The 20,270-nt window shown below is 43.2% G+C and overlaps 1 protein-coding gene across 11 annotated transcripts in view; it reads right to left on the bottom strand.

Moving 5' to 3' along the window:
• The window catches only part of EML1 (EMAP like 1), a 131,842-nt gene that overhangs the window by 80,001 nt on the left and 31,571 nt on the right, over positions 1-20,270 (bottom strand). For 2 of the 11 annotated variants that reach the window (XM_054826576.1, XM_054826582.1), the window contains exon 1: positions 5,193-5,484. The exons of 4 other annotated variants lie outside the window; for them this stretch is intronic. In XM_054826576.1, the coding sequence (XP_054682551.1) occupies positions 5,193-5,259 (67 nt within the window). In that variant the 5' untranslated portion in view covers positions 5,260-5,484. Of the gene's footprint in view, positions 1-5,192; positions 5,639-20,270 lie in introns of those variants that run through there. 5 more of the 11 variants (XM_054826568.1, XM_054826569.1, XM_054826571.1 and 2 more) reach the window with 5 other exon arrangements.

Genomic DNA, 20,270 nt, shown 5'->3' with positions numbered 1-20,270 from the left:
AGAAAACGTTCTCCAAGCAATTCTGGGTAATAAAATCTTCTAGTCTCCTATAAAACTGAGGGAAGCTTCATGCAGGGTATCTCCTCCACTCCTGAGTTCAAAACATGCTGCTGTCCTGGAGAGAACAGGTCTAGAGATGAAACATAAGAAAGCCTGGTTTGTCTGTCTGTCTCTGTTATTATAGGCTATTGAGAAAAACAACAAACATGAGTAATGCTATTAACATGTTTGCAACATCTTTTTGAACATGCTTGCAACAACTTTCCATACACACAGTGCGTAAATCTGCCCAGTGAGAACCAAATTCAATCCAATTTCACTTTGCATTATTCCTAGGAAGTGATCACAGTAAAACAAATTACAGTCTCTTCCAACTCTTGACAGATTTGAACTAGTGACCCGAAAGCTAAAATGCTCAACTTACCATTGTTCCTCCCCTAATCCATACTATATTGTGTGATTTTGGTCCAGCTGTAGGAAGAGGGTAACTGGCTGTATATTGGAGGGCTGGGAGAGGAAGTGTGAGAGTCAACTGGGAAAGAAGAGCTGACTGCCAGAATAACACCATCCATAAAGGTTTCCTGTTTGTGGCATTGACTTCCTCACTAATAGGGCATCACTCCACTTGTAGATACACGAGTCAGAGAGAAAAATGTACATATATTTGATTTGTTTTCAGAAATGGTGGATAATTATGGAAGCAGGAGATTCAAACTCAAAATAAACTGACCAAAACTAGTGTATGAACTGATTCACACAATTGACTTTTCATGACTTAAAAGAAATAACGACTGACTATTACCTGTCAAAAAAATCTTAATATGATATAGTGATTTTGGGGGGGAGGGAGCGAAAAGGAGCTGTTACTTTTTAAGAGTTTGGGGTTTTTTTTATTATTATTCTTTTTCTTTTTAATAAATGTCAATATAGTTGGTATCACTCCAAAATTTTCTCATACTAAGTTTTTCTACTAGCAATTACACTTCAAGTAATCAAACAGAGTTGTAATAAAATTGTAATATTATGGAATCCCTTGTGAAAGAAATCAATTTCATTAAGAAAGAATTTGTTTTATACTTTTTTTACTGCTTTACCTAGATATTCTAAATTTGAAGTTTCTGTCAAACAAGACATCCATGGTGGCAGAAATGGCCATTTGACAGCTACAATTTTCCCAGTAGCCAAGTGAAGAATGTTAAAAAGATGCTACAAGTTGCAAATGAATCAAGGATAAATTCTCGCTTCCTTCTCTAAGTCCACATAGGCATTTTGCAGAGTGCAGGAATCACAGATTTCACCCTTTACAATTTACGTGCCTAATAATCCTGCCCACAGACATTAGCGTGATGCAGGCCATGTTCATTAGGTCACTGTTACAGCTATAAATGGATGGGGAATTGTGGTCAGAGGACCCATGAACCTCTGCCCACACCCTCGTGCCTCCCCGACCTGCTTGTAATTACTACTGATCACTCTTGCAGCTCAATAAATCTGCTGGAGGCGAGATGAGCACTGTCTATAAATCCAGTATGCGCTTTGTTCTGTAGTTTCATGTCCAGCACAGTTCTCTCCATCAGTTTCTAAGCAGATGCTAAAAACCTCAACACTATCGTGCCTTATTAATATTCTACCACTTTTACCTTCACCTTAAATAACACATTACTAACACTCTGACTGACTGTAGATAAATATAATGGCTTTCTACCCAAGAACTACATAAAAGTTATGTTCATACCAAGGAGAGTATCTATAACCAGACATGGTTAATATCATCCAAGCTTTAGTTTTCAATATGCAAACTAAGCCAACAGCGTTCTTAACTACCTAGAAAGTGAGATGTAAGTTGAGAACCGTCCTTAGACAGGCAGTAAGAGGACTTATTTTAGTGTCTGTCTTAAAAATAAACAGAATAGGCACAGCAACTAAACAAAAATGTTTTGTGCACCTGAAGAGACTGTCCTCTGAAAAATCAAGAGGGAGATTTCAAATGAATGCGATAAACTCCTCCAAAGTAGGCATGTACTTTCCTCTTAGTATACAACTAAGGAAACTTAGGCAAGAAGAATGAAATAACTTGCCTAAAAATCACATTGCAAGTTTGTATTTCTTGCTTTGATGCTCTCAGACTGACACTTGCGCTCATTAACACGTTTCTCAAATGCCAATCCTACCCTTACTGTTCTGTAAAACAGAGTTGAAGAAAGTAGGTGTCTTTGAACTAGCTGTGCTAAATATTTGCCCTAGATTGTAGACATGCAGCTCAAAACGAACAGATTTTCCTCACCTCTTTCTTCTCTCCCTTCCTTCTCCATTTACCGTATTTTTAATGTATCGCAAGCCATAAAAATACATTACAAAACAATCATGCAGACTAGATCTGCATATGAGTAAAGAACGGTAAGGAAAAACAAAACAAAAAGACAAAGAGAAAAAAAGACCCAAATTCTTCTCCTGAACCCTAAGCCCTTTCTAGAGAGAAAGGGAGGCTTGGTCTAAGTTTGCCCTTGTGTTACTCCTTTCCTCTCTGACCAGGTCCTCTGACAGCCAAAATCCTGCTCCCTCGTCCCCATCACAACCTCCTGCCCACCAGTGCTCCCTTCCTCCCCCATCCCCTCTGTGCTGCCACTCACCCTGAGCAGGGAGAAGGAACTGGGAAGCAGGAGAAGCTGCAGCCATCCTTGGGCCCAGGCTAGAGCTCACTTGCTATCTATCCCACAGGTGATCTGCGTTATTCTGACAGGAGTGCAGGCTTTGTCTCTTGATCTTTCCAAACACAATACTATGAGCAGTCTCTTTATCATTTCTTCAGTTTGAGACCATCAGAAAATTCCATCACGTCTTTGCTCACAAAACTAAAATTAATCCTTCCTTCTATGTTCAGAAAACCTCTCAACATACAGCAATGATCACTTCGAGTGCTTGCCAGCCATTTCTGTATTTCACTTTACCCTCAATTAAAATCGTATTTTCCTTTACAATCTCCACCACTTGCCTGCTCTGCCTGGTTCTTCTTTATGCCTGCCCCACTCCCAACTTCACATTGTCTTTCATACTACCCGTTATACTTGCAAGAGCTTTCCACCTCCCTGTAAAGCAATTTTCTTTTCCTCTTTCAACCTCAAAACTATCACTGGCATCCTCCATCTGTATTTTTTTCTTCATGGGTCATGTGTGTCTGTGTGAAATATCCAATCACCTCAAGGCAATATTCAAGGTCTGATTCTCTTGTTCTTCCTCATCTCATCTAATATAGTCTCACTGAAGCCTAACTCATAAAAGGAAAGGCTTCTGAATTCAACCACTTTCTTTTATAAACACAGAATAATACAAGTTTACAACAGCTCTTGAGTTCACTATCTACAATGATACGACAGCTAGGCGAGCGATCTCGTCAGTAACACATTCTAGAGCATAATACTTAAGGATTAACTAAGATTTTAAAACCTATGTACAGCATAAATACATATGGCTTATTTCCATCACATATAATAGGTGCTCAGAGTTACAAAATCAACATGAGTGACAGTTCTCAGAAATAAGCTACTCTGCCTGTTCAAACTATTCAGAAAGTGCTGCTACTCCTACTGTTCCCATATATATGCTACTATCACGAACACTGTAAAACAAAGCCCAGGGATTTTGGTAGGAAGACAGCTTGCTTATAAATGGGTTAGAGTATAAACTTTGAAATACACTGCTGTGTGTTTTCTTTTTTAAAATACTTAAAATAAATATTTTTTAAGTTTAGACAAAACAGGCATCTGCTATTAGTGTACAACCCCATACACAGTCATAGTTTTCTCTCCTGAAGAGCTCTGAGAATACGGCGTCACCACACAATGCATAGCCCACACGCGCAACTCATGCCCTGGAAAAACTGCTCCCACAGTCTCAAGGTCCACGCGTATCAGAATTTGCCGCTAACGTGTCCCTTTCTTGCGCCACACCACAAAGAAAATCATGTAAAATTTATCATCTTCATTTCTTCCAAGAGAAGAGGCAGCTACGTTTGATGCAGTTGCTGTCATGAAGCAATTCAGTATGAACCTGACTCCAGCTGTTCAAATAGCAGTAGAAAGCCAGACCACTACTAAAATCTGGAGAAATAAGAGACTCACAAATCAATTTTCAATGAAATGAGATTACAAATGCTCGCAATTTTGCTGCTAGAAAGCACTAACTAGATAGAATCAAAATAAGGTATTCTGAGCTTAAAGTTTACCATGAAGAACTCTTTGTAACATTTAGGACACCAGATTTATTTCCCCCCAAATAACAGTAAACACCAGCTAGTTGAATAATCCCAGATACTATGCAGGCCAATCTCCAAATATCTCCTCTGAGGATACTGGCAGTTCCTCACCTCCTGCCTTGTTTTTATACGACCTGTCACTGCAGCCCAGCAGCTCCCCTATCACACGGCCACCCAGGTGACACCACCGCCCCACTAACCCCTACCTTAAAAAACAACAGAAAGAAAAATCACTAAGTGCAGGCCAACTACCTTAACTTCACACAGGCATACGACACCTAAAAACTGTCCTTCACTGGTGTGGGGAGCCGCTGGGTGAGCTCTGCGGGAGGGACCGCCGCGGGGCGCGGGCGGGGGGGCGGAAGGACACCTGCCCCAGCCGCACCGCGCCGCCGGGACGGCTCTCACCGCCCTGCGTGCCACTGCGCGCCTCACGGTCACATACGTGCGGTCACAGCTCGGCCGTATACTTATACATATATATATATATATATGTACGTTGGCATACGCGCAACGGAGACACGCAGCGGTGGGTGATCGCTTGAGCCACCAGATCTGCCTTTGAGGCAGATACAGATGCATATACATAATACGTACATAAAATATACACATACGCACACATATCTATACATATTCCCGTGAAGGAGGTGCAGAAGAAGTTCCTCACAGAGGCACCCCGGCGCAGAGGGCTGGCAGGTTTCCCGCCGTGTAACGGGGGAGTCTGAGGGGGGTGAAGTTTCCTCCCTCCTCCTCCTCCTCCTCTCCCCGAGTTAGGCTGCGGAGCTGGGCGGCCCTGGGCGGCGGAGACGCCGCCGACAGCCTCAGGCAGGCCCGCTCCCGGCGCTGCCTTCCCCGCGCCGGCCTCCGTCTCCGCCCCGCCGGGGCGCCGGGACCCCGCCGCTCCCCGGGGGCTGCCGCGGGAGGCGGCCCCCGCCCTTACCGTTGCAGAACTGGAGCAGCGAGGAGGTGTCGTAGAGGCTGCTGTAGCTGGAGAAGCCGTCCTCCATCCTGCCGCTGCGCTCCCGGCTTCCCCTCGGCTGTCCCGGCGGCCGCCCGCTACCTCCTCGCCCACACGCTGAGGAGCGGAGGCGGCTGGGGCCGCGGCGGCCTGCTGCCTGCCTCACTCAGTTGCCATGGCAACCCATTCACTCCGCCGCGGCTGGGGCGGCGGCCGCTCCGCTCCGCCGCTGAGGCGCGGGGGTAGACCCGCGGGGCGGGGCGGGGAGGGGCGGGGCGCCGTCACGGCGCGGTGGCGGGGGGGGGGCAGCGGGGGGGGCGCTCCCCTCGCCCTTCTCCCCTCGCATTTGTCCCCTCTCCCCGCACCGATCGCGGTGCTGTTCCGCCGCTCGGCGGCGGCTCGTCCTGCGGCTCCCCGGCGGGCAGTGCAGCCTCCGCCCCGCGGCTCGCAGGCGGAGGGGAGAGCCCAGCGCCGCGGCGGCGGTGGAGCCCTGTCGGAGCGCGGCCGGCGGGATCTCGCGGGAAGGGAGGCGCTGGGCGGGCGGCGGGAGGGCCGGGAGAGCGCAGGGCTGAGGCCCGGGGCGCCGCTAGCTCGAGTGGGGAGAGTTGGGGGGGGACCCCGGGGCGGGAGGGCGAGCGAGGAGCCGCGTCTTTCGGCAGGCACGGGGCCGGCGCGGCCATTTCTCCCCAGCGGCCCCGCCGAGTCCCCGCGCCGGGCCAGGCCGCCCCTGCGCTGCCGAAACCCGGCCCTCGTCTGAAAGAGGGGCGAGCCCCGGTTCCCCGTGCCGCGGCGAGGGGCCCTGCCTCCCGCCTGACCGGTGTCCCGATCGGGGCGAGGGAAAGAGGAGCAGAGCCACCTCCCGTCCCTGCGCAGGGAAGTACCCGCCGAGTGGCTCAGAGGATTAAGCCAGAAGTACGGCCGTGCAAAGGGTTACAGATCGGAGTATTCCTGAATTGAAGGCAGAAGTTTTGCAGTAAGTGTTGGGGCAGCCTGTCAGCCGGATATAGCCTCGGCATCCCTCCTTAGTGCAGTAACTCTGCCTATTGCTGGTTGCCCTGACGCTCCTCTGGCTGCGTCCGCTGAAGGAACGGGCTGCGTGTCATTGCACCTTCTGTCCTCCGCTATTTCAGTGGCGAGTCGGCTGGCTGCAGGATAGACTTGTCAGGATGATACTGTAATTTATGCTCTCTTACAATAACAAAAAAAGATACATGGTGTAATTTATGTCGTTTTATATGGTTTTAACTATTTAGTCTGAAGAATACTACACGCTTTTCCAATATAGGATACTAAAATAATTTCAGCTTAATATTTTTATCTAGGTATGTTTATAACGTCCAGTCATGGTGAGATGAGGGTAGTGGGACAAAACTGGCAGCTAGTAATATTGTAAAATTATTTTATACCTTACGGGCTTCAATTTCTGTGCTAGGGATGTTGAAGTGTCCAGTGAAAGGCATTTTTATTTCAAGCTCCTCAAGGGACACAAGAAAAATAGTGCATTGCGTATCTATAGCAACTTTGATCTTGAGAAATGCCAAAGCACTTCACAAAGCGTGTCTTCAGGTCTCAGTCCTTTCAGGAGCTTTTTGCAGGGCAGTTCCATCATGTGGATCCACTTACAGACATGGCTTTGGTATATATGAGTCTTTCCACCAACTGCTAAACCATGGTAGTGCTAACACAAAAATAAGCTATAAAATTAGGCAGAGATACGAGTTCCATATTAAAGCGGAGTGAAAAGTGCTCCCTCCTGAATTGCCACTGCCAATATCAGTGGAGTACAAGTCATCAACACAAGAACTTACCCAGCCTGATGGTGCTTAACTTGTATCTGACAAAACCAACTGCATTTTATAGCTGTGGGCTATAAAATAACAGAATTTTGTAGTGATTTAATTATATTAAAAAAAACCCAGTCTTGGAAGAGAAAATTACTTTAAAAATACTAAAGACAACAGATTTCCTTAATGTTTTAAATGAGCCGTGATTCTTTCTCATCTTTAAAATGAACAGAGCCTTCAAGTTTTCTCATGACCTTTTCATTCATAAGTCATCAAACTTTTCAAAGATGCCATATTGTTCTAAAAAAATTGTACACACAAAAACATATATGCATGGGGGTTTTGGCAGATGAGTTACAGTAATAGAACAATGAAGCTCATTTTTAATACAAATTTTAACTAAGAATTTCCTTCATTTTAAAACGTTATTGCTGTCATTAGGTTATTCTTTCTGAGGTTGAGAAATGTTTTAATATGCTAATTTTCCACCAGCTAGAGACAGTTTCAGCACCAGCAGTGTGCTCGCCGTAAGATGTCAATGTTAGCTTAACCTATACCTCCTTCAGATGTGCAAGTTTTGGCAAATAAATCTATGAAATCTATGCTATCTAAAAGTATTATGTCTGTAGTAAAAAATGTCAGTGAGAGTGATGCAAAGAGAAGTAAATGCCTTAAAACTTTTATGACATCTGCCAAAGTAGAAGAAAGGACAAAAAGGGGCAATGCAGCTCCATTTCGGAGAGCGGAAATTAAAAGTCACTTAGAAACTCAAATCTAAGCCTGATCTGAACGCGGCATCGTTAAAGGAAGATACGGCACGTAAAACCTTACAATAGATCACCCACTGAAATTAGTTGTGAAGGTGTCAGTGAAGCCTATCAGCTCACCGCACTGCAAATCAGCTCAGTGATGTGACAGAAAATGATCTCAGCTCGAGTCTTTAGACGCTGTTATGATGCCATTATATTCTGAGGGCAAGGGTTAGAAAAGGAAAACAGTTTCATAATTTAATTGCAATGATTTTGAGACCTGTTACAGTCTTATTACACTAAACTGCACCACCAGGCACAAAATGAAATTCTGTCTGGCTGGGGGAACAATGGGACAATGATCTGAAAGATGCACCAATGTGTCTCTGGGAATTCTGCTGGTACGACAAAGCAACGAAAATACTTCTTGTCCATTTTTAGTAAACTATAGCTTTAATCATTTATACAGATCCAAGCTAGTGCATTTGAAAATAGGAAATCGTATAGCTGGGAATGTGGCATCCTGAGCAATATAGCAGGACTGATGGATCTGGAGGGGATTTGTTACTGCACATCTGTGCACGCTTCTTGGTGGCTGTGTCAGAAACTCTGTATGATGTTACATTTTTGAAAGGTGTATTTTGTAACTAATGATTTAAGTTTCATTTGTATTGAGTAGTGTAATACAAGTGACTAGGAAGTGAGAACAAAAGAGCTTTTACCCATCCCTAGCTGAATTTTCAGGAGTGAATACTCCAATTTTAGGACAAAGAAGCCTTGCTTTCACTCCCTGTTAATAGGCTATAGTCAAATAATTTTGCTGGTTTATGTATTCCCTTTCCTTTTATATTTCTGTTTCTTTTGCATTACTAATAAACAAAAGAATACCCTGCAGCAGATTCATATCAGAAGTATTGTAGTTCATAACTCTCAATAGCATAGAATTGTATAGCATTATAATATGTTAGAACTAATGATACTCTCAAGTCAAGAGTGAGTTGTCCTAGTCACCGTGTCAATATGAAACAAAGAAATCTGAGTTACAGTATCCTCTTAAAATCCACTAAAATAGCAGACACTGATTATATAAATCTTATCCCTGCGCTGTTTACATTTAGCAATAATGTTGAGAGAAGCCCAATACGAGCATGTTTCACCTGTCAAGTAGAGAAGGAGTTTTGAAGAGGGAGTTTCCCTTCTGGGTCATTTCTGTGGCTCTGTCAGTGTTTTCACCAGCTTGGACAGTCTGCCCTTCATTCCTGGCACCTGGCTCTGTGCTCAATGCCGTTCCCTTCGACGGTATTGTTCAGGGAATGAGATGGCACTCGGTACGGGAAGGGCACTGGGATTTGGATCTCGGTGGCAAAGCCTGCAGTGCAGAGCTGCTAATGCATCAGGTGTAGTGGGCCCTTCTTTGCAGAGGGGAAGGCTCAGTTCTCCATGGAGACTGGAAGGTTAAGGTTTTTCTTTCAGGTCAGTGCAATGCACATCCGCAGAACAGATCAGCAAAGCTTGGACGGCCACTGCGCATGCTGAACATATTTTGTAACTAGAGAAATCTTCATTGGGCAAAGCATCCAGCACCATCAGCAAATGTGCTGGTTTCACTAAAATTTATCAGTGGATATAATCATAGCATCTATTTTACTGTGACTAACTTTTGAAGACCCCCTCAAGCTCTTTAGCAATCATTTGATAGGTCACGTTTACTGCAGTGGGATCAGAGGGAGCTGAGGAGCTGAGCTTGGTTCTGTAGCTCACTGTGTTTCCATTTAAGCCATAAGAGTCCATTTCACCATTTACAGTCTGTCTTAATGCAGCAGTCAGTCTCTGCTTGAGCGTGGAAGATTTTAAATTGCGTGTTTGCTCAAGTTTTGCCTTTGCTCCATGCATCGAGGCTTCATCCATTAAAAAACTGAAGCGCTGCAACACTTGGTGCCTGGCCCCAGACTACAACCCAAAACACAAGGCATCGCGCGTGTGCTTCTCCCCGAATCATCTATCGCTCGCTCAAAACTGAAGAAATGGGCACCTCTTCCAGCTGTTCGTCACTGGCACTGGGAGTCAGGCAGTCTGAAAGCTGGCATGGGAGCACCCGGGCACGGTGCTCTGCCTCAATGCTGGAGGACGCGGTGCTTCAGCAGGAGCTGGGGACCAGCGCTGGGCAGCTGCGATGCCCAGCAGCAGCAGCAGCAGCAGCAGCAGAAGCAGCAGCAGCAGCAGCAGCAGCAGCTGGCTACGCACCACGGGAGCCTCGGGGAAGGAAGAACCAGTGCCTGGGTTTTAGGCACTTTCAAGATGAGAGCAGCATTTAGCAGAGGGGGGCTCTGGGGTTAAGTTTTGGATTTAGCTGCCTAAAGTCTGCTGAAATCCTGATTTAGATAGATTATTTTTTTTTTAATTTGCCCTTTCTCTTCAGCAAGCAGCAGCAGAGATTGTTTGGGTATTTTAAGAGAATTTCATGCAGTGAATAAATTGTCTTCATTCTTCAGAAGTGGTTTTTCCTCACCGCTAGACTATCTCCAGGTATTAGAGTGGGGTTCTCTGCCAGGGTCCTATCATAGGCTCAAATAAGGATTTCCTCTCCTACTGTGGTGTAGGAAAGCAAGAAGTGCCTTACCGCCCAGTCTCCTTTATCAAAACACTTCAACCGCTGGAATAATTGTTCATTCTAAATAGCAGGACTCCAGCGTTTCAGCCACAGCAGGGGTCTTCATGAATGTCACTACAAAGCACGCTTCATGCATGTGGGAAAGATGGAGTATAAGGGGAGGATCGCCATTATGCCAGCACAGTCTGAGCACATTAAAAATAAAATATAACAAATGTGGGATGAAATCATCAAAGGTATGCATGTTTTACAATCCAAATGAAAATATGTTGCAATATGTCTGTATACATCATGTTGTTTTCAATGACATATATTGGAATTGTGGAGTTTTCCCTATAATTAATAAGAATATTCTTAATCATAATGTCCAGGAAAAACAAATATTGCTTTGCAGATTGATTAATGTTTAAATACAAAGAGAAGGCTTTGAAGATGAAAAGAATAATGCTTTGTACATCTGTGACCCTTCCCATTCAAAGATGGGAGGCTGCTCAGCAAACACTGGTGCTTTCAGACTTGCACCACCCTTTTTAACTAAATGTTGTCTTCATTTTACTTATTTAGAAAATGAGAGGGAAAACGCGGCACAGCCCAAGTCACGCGAAGAAGTCAGTGACAGAGTCAAACCAGAATAACTACCAGTTAAGTGCACTAACCATTAGACTACCCTGCCTGCAAACACTGAATGTATTACTTGTATGGTTTATTATGAAATGCTTTCAAGCATAGTGCCTGCAGTAGAAATACATTTATTTTTATAAGGCCCCCTAACAAGTTGGGTTCAATGCACTTTGGTGCACGTAATGGCCAACTGCAGACTTGTTACACCCTCACATGTAATGTTATGATGATACTAAACTGATGAGAAGCAAAATACAGTGTAGATACACAGGAATGCCACTCCTTTTCCACCTTCTGTGCAATCTGTGCTGATGGGAACAGCATTTCTGAGATATTAATACTCTGAGAGATTGATGTGAAGAGGCGCAATGATGGATAGCATCACATGAGGAAATGATCCTTTCACTCCTCAAAATTACTCCTTAAAAGTTTTCAATTCTAGCTCAGCTCTGCAACCCTATTTTTGGTGGCTTCAGCCCTAAATGGAGGTTGAAAGCTTCTAGTAGCAGAGTTCTTTAAGACCTACGTGTTCAGTGGCAAGAATCCTACCTCCTGGTAGAGCTGCTTCTCTGGTTTCCCATACAATAGCTTCGGTGCAGGTTCACCAGCCGCAGGGTCATCCCCACAGGCCTGTATCACTCCCCAGGGGGAATTCCCTCCCAGCAGAAGGAGCTTTTCTGCACCCACTGAAGCCTCGGGGAGCCCCGGGCATGTAGGCATTGAGAAACGCTTTCAGCGCCTATAAAAAAGGGATGTTTTTGTGTGGCTAGCACCACATAGACAGTCCTCCTGCACGTGGCTGAGATTATTGATGATATTTTATTTATTTTTTTTTAGGTTTTGTGTTATGATTATAAAGATGTTACCATGACAATAAATATTCCAGAGGTCTATTTTATGCATATATTTAAGTCATGCTTTGTTAGAATTTAATATCTGGTTTATACAAAGCCACAACAATATAAATCTGTGCCCTCTGAATTATATTACAGAAGAAAAGGACTAGAGCAAGCTATAACGTAGATACATTTTTTAAATGCTACTTAAATAACAGCATAGCAAATCGACCATTTAAGGTGTACACAAAAATTTCCATTTTTTTAACAAAGTGGTACTAAAATAGTCATTCTGTTCCATTTTTAGACTGAGAATTTTAATTTGACTGTAGCAGTTTACAAGAATGTATAAAACCCAGAAGTAGTAAACAGGATATATGTCCAAAGGATATATGTCAGCTACACTGTGAGAGAGAAGTCTCTCTACTCTGCAAACAAATACCCACAGCGCCTGTGAACAGAGGGAGGTATCTCAGCACTATTACTTACATTCTTTGGTCAGTAGAACAGTGGTTTAAACTTGTGCCTTATCAGACCTGGTAGTCATAATTTCCCACCTTCCCATGTCACTGTTTCACTGTTTTCAGGATCCTGCACAATTAAGGGCATCTCATGGGAAGCGATGCGTACTAGGAAAATATACTGTCAGCCATGTAAATAATAAAGCACGCATAAAAATGTATGTGTAAGATGAAGCACCACATCCGTTCAATATATTAATGTTAGAAGGGGCTAGCCAATCTCATTTATGTCACTTTCTACATTTGCAATAAGAGCTAAAATTGGTAATTTATGTTACTGGAAATTTGCCCAGATATGGAAAATGAACTATGGCAAGTGTCTTGACAGGTAATTGGAAAAAATACTGCAGGTTTTTTAGTGATTTTATATGTCATGCTTGCTTTTAGTTAGGGGTTTATTGGAAAAGCTAATTTGCGTGACTAAACAAGTCGTAGAAAGCAGTTGCAGAGGTTACATGTAATCTTAACTCCTGCCATCACATATGCCCATTTACTGCCTCAGCTAACCTATCTTAATGTATTGCTCATCCATCTCCTGTTAAAAGAGGTAGGGGGAGAAAGAAGACAATATTCCGTTCGTATGGTGTGGGTTATTTCTGCAGGGGACAATAGAAAGTCCACCGGTTCAAACTCATTGAATTTCCATGAGCTTTTCCCAAGCTGGTGGAGGAGCGAGAGGGTGGAAGGCAGGATGACCTAGAAGGGATATGCAGGAAATTCAGCCCACTACACTCACAGATTCCTTTGATATCTGCCAGAGCCCAAGACCACCTACATCGAGACCTTCATCCCTCCGCTGCTTTTGCTGCCTCAGCCCGTTTCTGCTTTCACAGTACAAGATCCCAGGACACAACCTGGGGATGGAAGAAAACAGTTAAATCATCAGCTAATCTAAACTTGGCTGGCTCAAGAAAAAAGCAATAGGGAACGAGCCTTTCCTACAGTTTTCAACGTTACTTTACACTAATTTCCAGCATGGGCTGTAGCTTTTATTTTTGTGGGTAACTATAGTTTTGTTTTGAATTAAACTTTTTTATTTACTTTGGAACAGAATTTGGCTTGGAAGAAACTTTTTTGTTCTGGGCTGTGCAATCACCCAAGGCCCATGATGTGATCAAAGAAATTTTGTGTTACATGTAAATTTCTCAAAGTAATTTCTTCCTACAGATTCATAACATGTGTATCCAGAAATTTAGATAAATTCTACTTTTCATCTCCTTTTAACATATAAAACTTAAGAAATAAAACGCAACAAAGTAAGTGGTTGAACCAAAGAAGCTTTCACTGAATTGCCCAGGAACATGAATAGATATCAGGATTTAAATTGCAGGATCAGGTCCATACAGGAATAAAATATTTGGCTTTTGGGAAAAGAATGCTGGTTGTTCTTAAAACACCTCTGCCAGCCAGTGCAAGGTGTAGGATTACTAATCCTCCTCAGGGGAAGCCATGCGTGGCATTCTTCGCTTTGGTGGTGGCATTCAAGGGAGTCCTGAACAGAGGAAAAAGCAATAGGGGCAATAATGACAGTCTCTGAATAAAGCCCTGAGAAATAGCCCAGGCCCTGCCTCCTGGCTGCCAGCCATCCAAGCATGAAGAACAATCGTGCGTTTGTTTCGGATACCAAGTCACCTAATTTTAAAAATCCTTCCTGATGCAACTCTTTTAAGTCGTAAGTATTTCACCACCTGACGTTTCTCACTCAAGCTTTCAAAGAAGCAAGAGAAAACCAGAGCTATGGATAAGGGGAAGGAGGGAAACTAAAAGGATTTTGTCGTTAGCGCAGTCATAATTCAAGGAAAAAAGGGCAAGAAGACAAGTTCTTTTCAGCTTTTTGATGCCAGATAACCCCTCCTTGTCCCACCACTTTCCGACAGAATAAATGCTGGAATAAAGAATAGAATGAAACTCAAAAGAAAAATATGTATTGTGTGCCATAAATTATACAAGCAGATGCAGCCATGAACGAAAGAATTAAGAAGATAAAACCCCTGCAGCGTGCACTGGCTGATGAAGGGCTGGAGGTTGCCAAGGGACACTGCGTGACCACCGTGCAGTCCAAGCTAGGATCTCACTCTGAACATCAGCCCACAGCCCTGCCTCACAGGGGCCTGCTGCCTTTTCCTTCGCATTCTTCCTCTTAAACAGCTTTTTTACATATCAGTAGCTGTTTAATGAATGTTTTGGCCATAACCAGCTTGTGGTATATTTTACAGATGTCTGAGAAGTCTTGCAATGAAGAATTTTGCATCTTTTCTGCAAACCATCCCTTTGGACAAATATTCCCACATGGAGGCGAATGAGTCCCCCTAGACTAAGGGATGGGTTGAAGAGGCCAAGGACCAAGTCTTCATCTGCTGCAACCTTGCAGAGCACCATCAGCTTCAGCTGGAGTCTTGATTTTGTTACTTTTTATTTGTTAGAAAAGGTCTTATATAGCTTTATGGTGCTATATACAGAAATAATTACACATGACCTAACTAGCTGCTTAGTGCTTATCAGACACTTCATTCAACTGAACAGGATTTTGGCGAAGTCAAAGCTCTGGATCCAGATTTTTCAGATTTACACATTTATAATATCTCCTCATTCTTTCATGACTTTTATTTCAAGATAGCAGCAGCTATTTTCTTACTCAGCAATCTCTTCAGCAGGAAAAAAAAGCTTATCAATATTGATACAATTTAGCATCATATGACCAATTAAGAAAAAAATGCATTTCAAAGAAGTTGACGGCATTCATTTCATACAGTAAGATGTTTTAAACAAAACCCATATAAGACTGTGTAAAAGGACATCTTGGCAACTTCACTATTTCAAATGTCATTTGGTGACCATCCAAGAATAAGGAGTAAATAATAATTTATGCTGGAAAAGACCACATATGACTCATGATTTTCAGCTATCATACATGTGAACTTGTGGAAAATGATGCAATTAGAGACTAGAAGCAGAGCAAAATAACTGCTTACATTCAGCTCTGCCCTGCTGGAGGACTGCAGAAAAAATGTCCTTTTCTCTCTTGCTCCTGCCCTCCATGGGCTATGTCCTGCTCTGAGTTACATCGTATTCAAGTAATACAATTAGGGGAGAGTCTGGATATGATTTAGCATTTTGTACTTTTTCCATTCATCTGATGAAGAATGTTTGCTCTGTCATTCATTCACCATTTCCTTCCATGTGAAATTAGGAAATATGGCATGTGAAGACTGAAACCCAGGGTTTTTCCATCCCTGTGTGTTTTCCCTTGGAGCTCAGAAGCTCAAGTTATCCCAGTGTAGCCGGAGGAGAGGAGATGTAGTAATACAATCCCTGGCTTCTTCACAAGCCCCTTTCTGACCTGACCAGAAGAAAGTACGTGAAAAGTGATTGAACTATTGAGGATAAGTATAGATGAACAGCAAAAGTATGCTGAGGTAAATTCAGAAAGAGAGAAGCACAAAACAAGGTACAAGCAGGGTCAGTGAGGTAACAAGATGTCATTCTACAAATGCGTTTGAAGGCGGCCAGGGGAGTGCTGGTCCACTACGCAGGGGTGTGAGACAACTATTGACAGACAACACGGGGAAGGTACAAGTGATTAATGACTTTTTTGTATCTGTCTTCATTAAAGCTGTATTTCAACAAACATGTTAAGCCAGTGCTGTTGCTAAAAAATGTCATTACGCCCTCCCTGCTTCACTCCGCTCCCACCTCCTCGCTGCCCTCCTGCAGCCCGCCGCGATTTGTAAGGGCGTGCAGAGACCTGGATGGGGGAACTGATCCAGCTGAAAATTAACCTAGCAATCAGTTGACTGTTACTAGGATCAATTAGTTCTGCAGTTTGATTCATCTCATGGCTGCACTGTATTCAGGTATTTTTTTTCAAAGTAGCTAGATTTGTTACCTTCATCCTATGATGCTTAAAGAGCAGACTGATCGAATGATGGGTAGTTGCTGTCTCTGAGTGACTAGATATTCAGGGTGTCAGAGGATCAGAAATAAGAAAGCATGGTGCCTGTCTTTAAAATGGGGAAAAAAGGAACTAGGAGATTATTGATTCCATCTGGTTGACTTTAATCCCCCCCAAAAATCTGGGACTTTTTGAACAACCTATTTATAAGTGCCTAGAAGATAAAGGGGAAGTAGGTAGCATTCAGCTTTAGTTGTAAGAACAAAGTCTGTCAAACCAGTCCAGTTCTTTCTATGACTGCATTGTGCTGTGGGAGGGGAAAGGCGGTTGGTGTCATGTAACTCAACTTCAGTAAGGCTTTTTGCACACCCATGAGCCTCTCATAAGCAAATAAGGAAACACAGCCTTCCTGACCCTGCTACACCTGTTCTCACAGGTGTAAGACTGTTCAGGTAATTATACCTAAAAAGTGACACAAAATAGAAGGATGTATGAAACATGATTCTGCATGGTTTTGTCCTTAGTCGCATTATATTCTACATTTTCATTAGTGACTGAAAAAGGGAGCAGAGGACACACTTAGTAAATGCGCAGGTGACAGCTTGGGAGATCTGCAAGTATGCTAGTCAATAGGCAGATTAAAATTTAAAAAAAGATCTTGGCAGCTTGAAGGAACTCTCTGTAAAAGCAAGATAAAATGTACTAAGGACCAGTACAAGGGACTACATTTAGACAGGAATTATCTGCTGGAAGGTGGGTAATAACTGGTTAGGAAATAGACCACAAACCAAACATTGAGTCAGCTATGTTATGCAGAGTGGAAAAGGCAAGCAGCATCCTGGCAATGTATGAAGAAACCGTTCCACCCTATTCAGCATTGATAACGCCTCAGCTGGAGCATTAAGTCCAGTTTAAATTGTATCAAGAAAGATTCTCATTCAGGTTAGACATCAGAATAAAAAAATCCTTCCAAGTGTAAGGGCAGTAAAGTACCAGGATAAGTTGCCTGGGGAAGTTACAGAACATCTGTGGAACATCTCTAAGGTCATTTTAGACAAATATATGTCCTGTTTGATGTGATATAGCTGGTCCTGCCTTGGGTCAGATTGATTAGATGAACTCTCAAGGTCTTTTCCAGCCTTGATTTCCTGAGATCCACCTCACTGATTTGTTGTCCAGCCCATTAAGCTTTCTGTGGAGGAGCAGCTGCAGCCCACTTCCATGGGCATTTTGCTGTTGTTCTTCTCACATGAGGTTCACAAGTAATTGGCTGGAGTGCCTCAAATAATCCCGCTTTACTTACAAAATCTCTCTCAGTTGCTTTCAGGCTTGAGTAATATAAATTAGGACATAACTCCATTTTTCTGTTCTGAGGAGATCAAATCTTGCCCCCATTTAAGTCATTGGCAATATATTCCTACCACCCCTAAGAGCAGCTGATGAAAAAACCAGTTTAGTTAATCATACCAGAAAATAAAGTTGATATACAAAAAAATCAAGTCACTTTTCTGAGCACTCGTGTACGGGGGGCTAGTGATGGAGGATCAGCCTCTCTTCTCACTGTGTGTCAGGTCAGGTCAACACGAAGCAATGGCAGTCCACTAGTGCTCGTTATAAAATGAGCTAATGCCCCTTTCCTTCTTATGAGAAGATACAAAGCAGAGACAAAACTTGGCAAAAAATGACTATCACTGTTGCAATAGTGAAATGCCAGAAGCCTGAGTCGGCATTAGGACTGAGGTGTCCTCACTGTCCGCTTCCAAAACAATACGTGGAATGTCTGGGATTTCATTTTTCTGCTCTGTTCCCTTTTTTGGATCCACTCCTGTAGCGCTCATATGGACAAGATGATGAAGTAAAAAGGCTATTTGCACTGACTGCAGTATTTGCTTTCAGTTAAAAGTGTCTAATTGCAGTTTAGCAGACAAACACGTACACCTACGGAAAGGAGAGCTTGCTCTGGGTTTGATGCTCCTCAGCATCTGTAATCAGCACATCTGAAAATATTTTAAAGTGACCTCAGCCTGTATTTGTCTTCATATCACAAAGTACTGCTAGGGACAGAAACGAATGTTTGGGTCAGTTTATGTTATTCCCTCGTATGAGATGAAAGTCATTTATGCCTCTCTTTTCTCTGCATTCACAGACACCTACATGTAAAGGCATCTTGTACAAACTGTCCTCCCTTTCCCTCATAAAAGAGTGATAATCTAATATGATTTACTTCTCAGAGGCACAATCTCCTAGACAGGCATTGAAAATGATCATTAACCTTGAAGACTAGACTGTCTGCTTTCTGGGCTTGCCCTTCACAGTGCTAACAAAAGTCATTTCTGCAAGAGAAATTTGACTTTATGTTACCTAAGATACACATTCACATTCATAAAATCTATTAATCTTTTATATATTCCAGAACCTAAACCACAAAGTTTAAAATTCTGTCTTCACAGTTATGAAATTCCAGTTTGCCATTCTGCTGAGGTGTAATAGTGTGACATTTGAGAAAGCTGTGACATTTGGATCTGTGTCCAACAGAGGGAGGTGTTCAGAAACGCAGACTTGGTCCAAACTCTTTCGAAGTTTAAGGAATTCAACAGAAGGGGCGGGGGAGACACACACACGCACACAAATGCAAGTGAGCAACACTTACTTTACTATTGCAATTCAATTCATTTAGCTGCTCTGTGAGAATCCAGGTGTGGAGTCACTGCCTCACTCCCTGACGCTGAGGGAGTCAGACCTGCTCGGAAGATTTCGGATCAGACCAACTGGGATGATGTGGTGGGAGGACTTTTAGAACAAACAGGTGACAATATCATCTCCGTGTCAGAAGGGAACTATGATTCTCTTAAGAATAAAAAGTACTATTTGGTTCGTACCACCTGCTGCATGTAAAAGAAACTCAAGCAGAGGTCCAGTCTGGTATAGGCAATTTGGGTTCAGTGTGAAGTTACTCGGCTGTGCCTTCCTCACAGGCAGTCACTATGGCAATGGGAAAATATTGTGAGGTATAGGAATGATGGGAATATGACTCAGAGAGTACAGAAAAAGGAACGTTCAAAAACATAATTCCCAGTAGGCACAGAGTACACTTTTCAAAAATATGCACGAATCGAGGATGATAATCTGGTACTGCTTTGCACCCATGTGTTTATTGGGGAACGTGGTTAATAAATAATGAGCTGTAGTGCTGCATGTTTTCAGCCCTTCTTTTATCAGGGGGAAACAGGAGCTGGCAGCGAAGGAAGTGGCGGTGCTGTGCTCTGCTCCTTCCAGCCCTGCACCTTTCCCCACGGGACCGCCGTGCGGCTGGAACTGCGTTTATCAGTAAGGGACATGTTTGGACAGACTCGGCAAGTCAGCGTACGACTTCCGTGGCCTTTCCAAGTGGGAAGGCTTCTCGTGTCACTTGCAAAGCCACAGAGGCTCGTGGAAGCCTCTGTAGAAGCCTCTGTACGAAGTCTCTCTTTTCACTGACCCTCGTCCCATTGGATTGGGATTTGGCCCAACTACAAAGGGAGTAGCCCAAGGCAAGAGCCATGCTGCGGGGAGGCATTCCTACAGAACATCACATGAATGGGAACGACCAGCCTAACCCAGACCCGTGCTCCGGCTGGCCCAGTACCAGATGGGCTTCAGCTTGCCACACAACAGGCATTTACAAAATAGGAGAATTTTCTCCCTAGTTTTCCTATTTAGTTATTTAGTCCCAGGAAGCAAATATATATATATATGTATGTATTTAATTTTTTTTCCTTCTTTAAAAAAAAAAATCTACTTCTTCCAGCTAATGATGATCGCATGACCTGTATTAGTGCTAGTCACTCTCCGAATTCTTTATGCCTTTGGCCTCAGTAGCACTCTGACGTAGTTAGTCCCACAGATCAATTATGCAGAAACCTTTCTTTTAATCAAATTTATGTTCTACCTTTTACTTCGTTTAACATCTCTTTATCCTTGAACTCTGAGAAGCACCAGATTAACTACTGTGTCTATAGCATTCAGTTTTTTCCTACATCCCTCTCAAGCTTCCCCTTTAATTTACT

This window comes from Grus americana, chromosome 5 (assembly GCF_028858705.1).
Source record: "Grus americana isolate bGruAme1 chromosome 5, bGruAme1.mat, whole genome shotgun sequence".
In the NCBI taxonomy this organism is placed as follows: domain Eukaryota; kingdom Metazoa; phylum Chordata; class Aves; order Gruiformes; family Gruidae; genus Grus; species Grus americana.
Note: the sequence above shows the minus strand (reverse complement) of the source record. Positions and strands in the feature narration are given on the sequence as shown.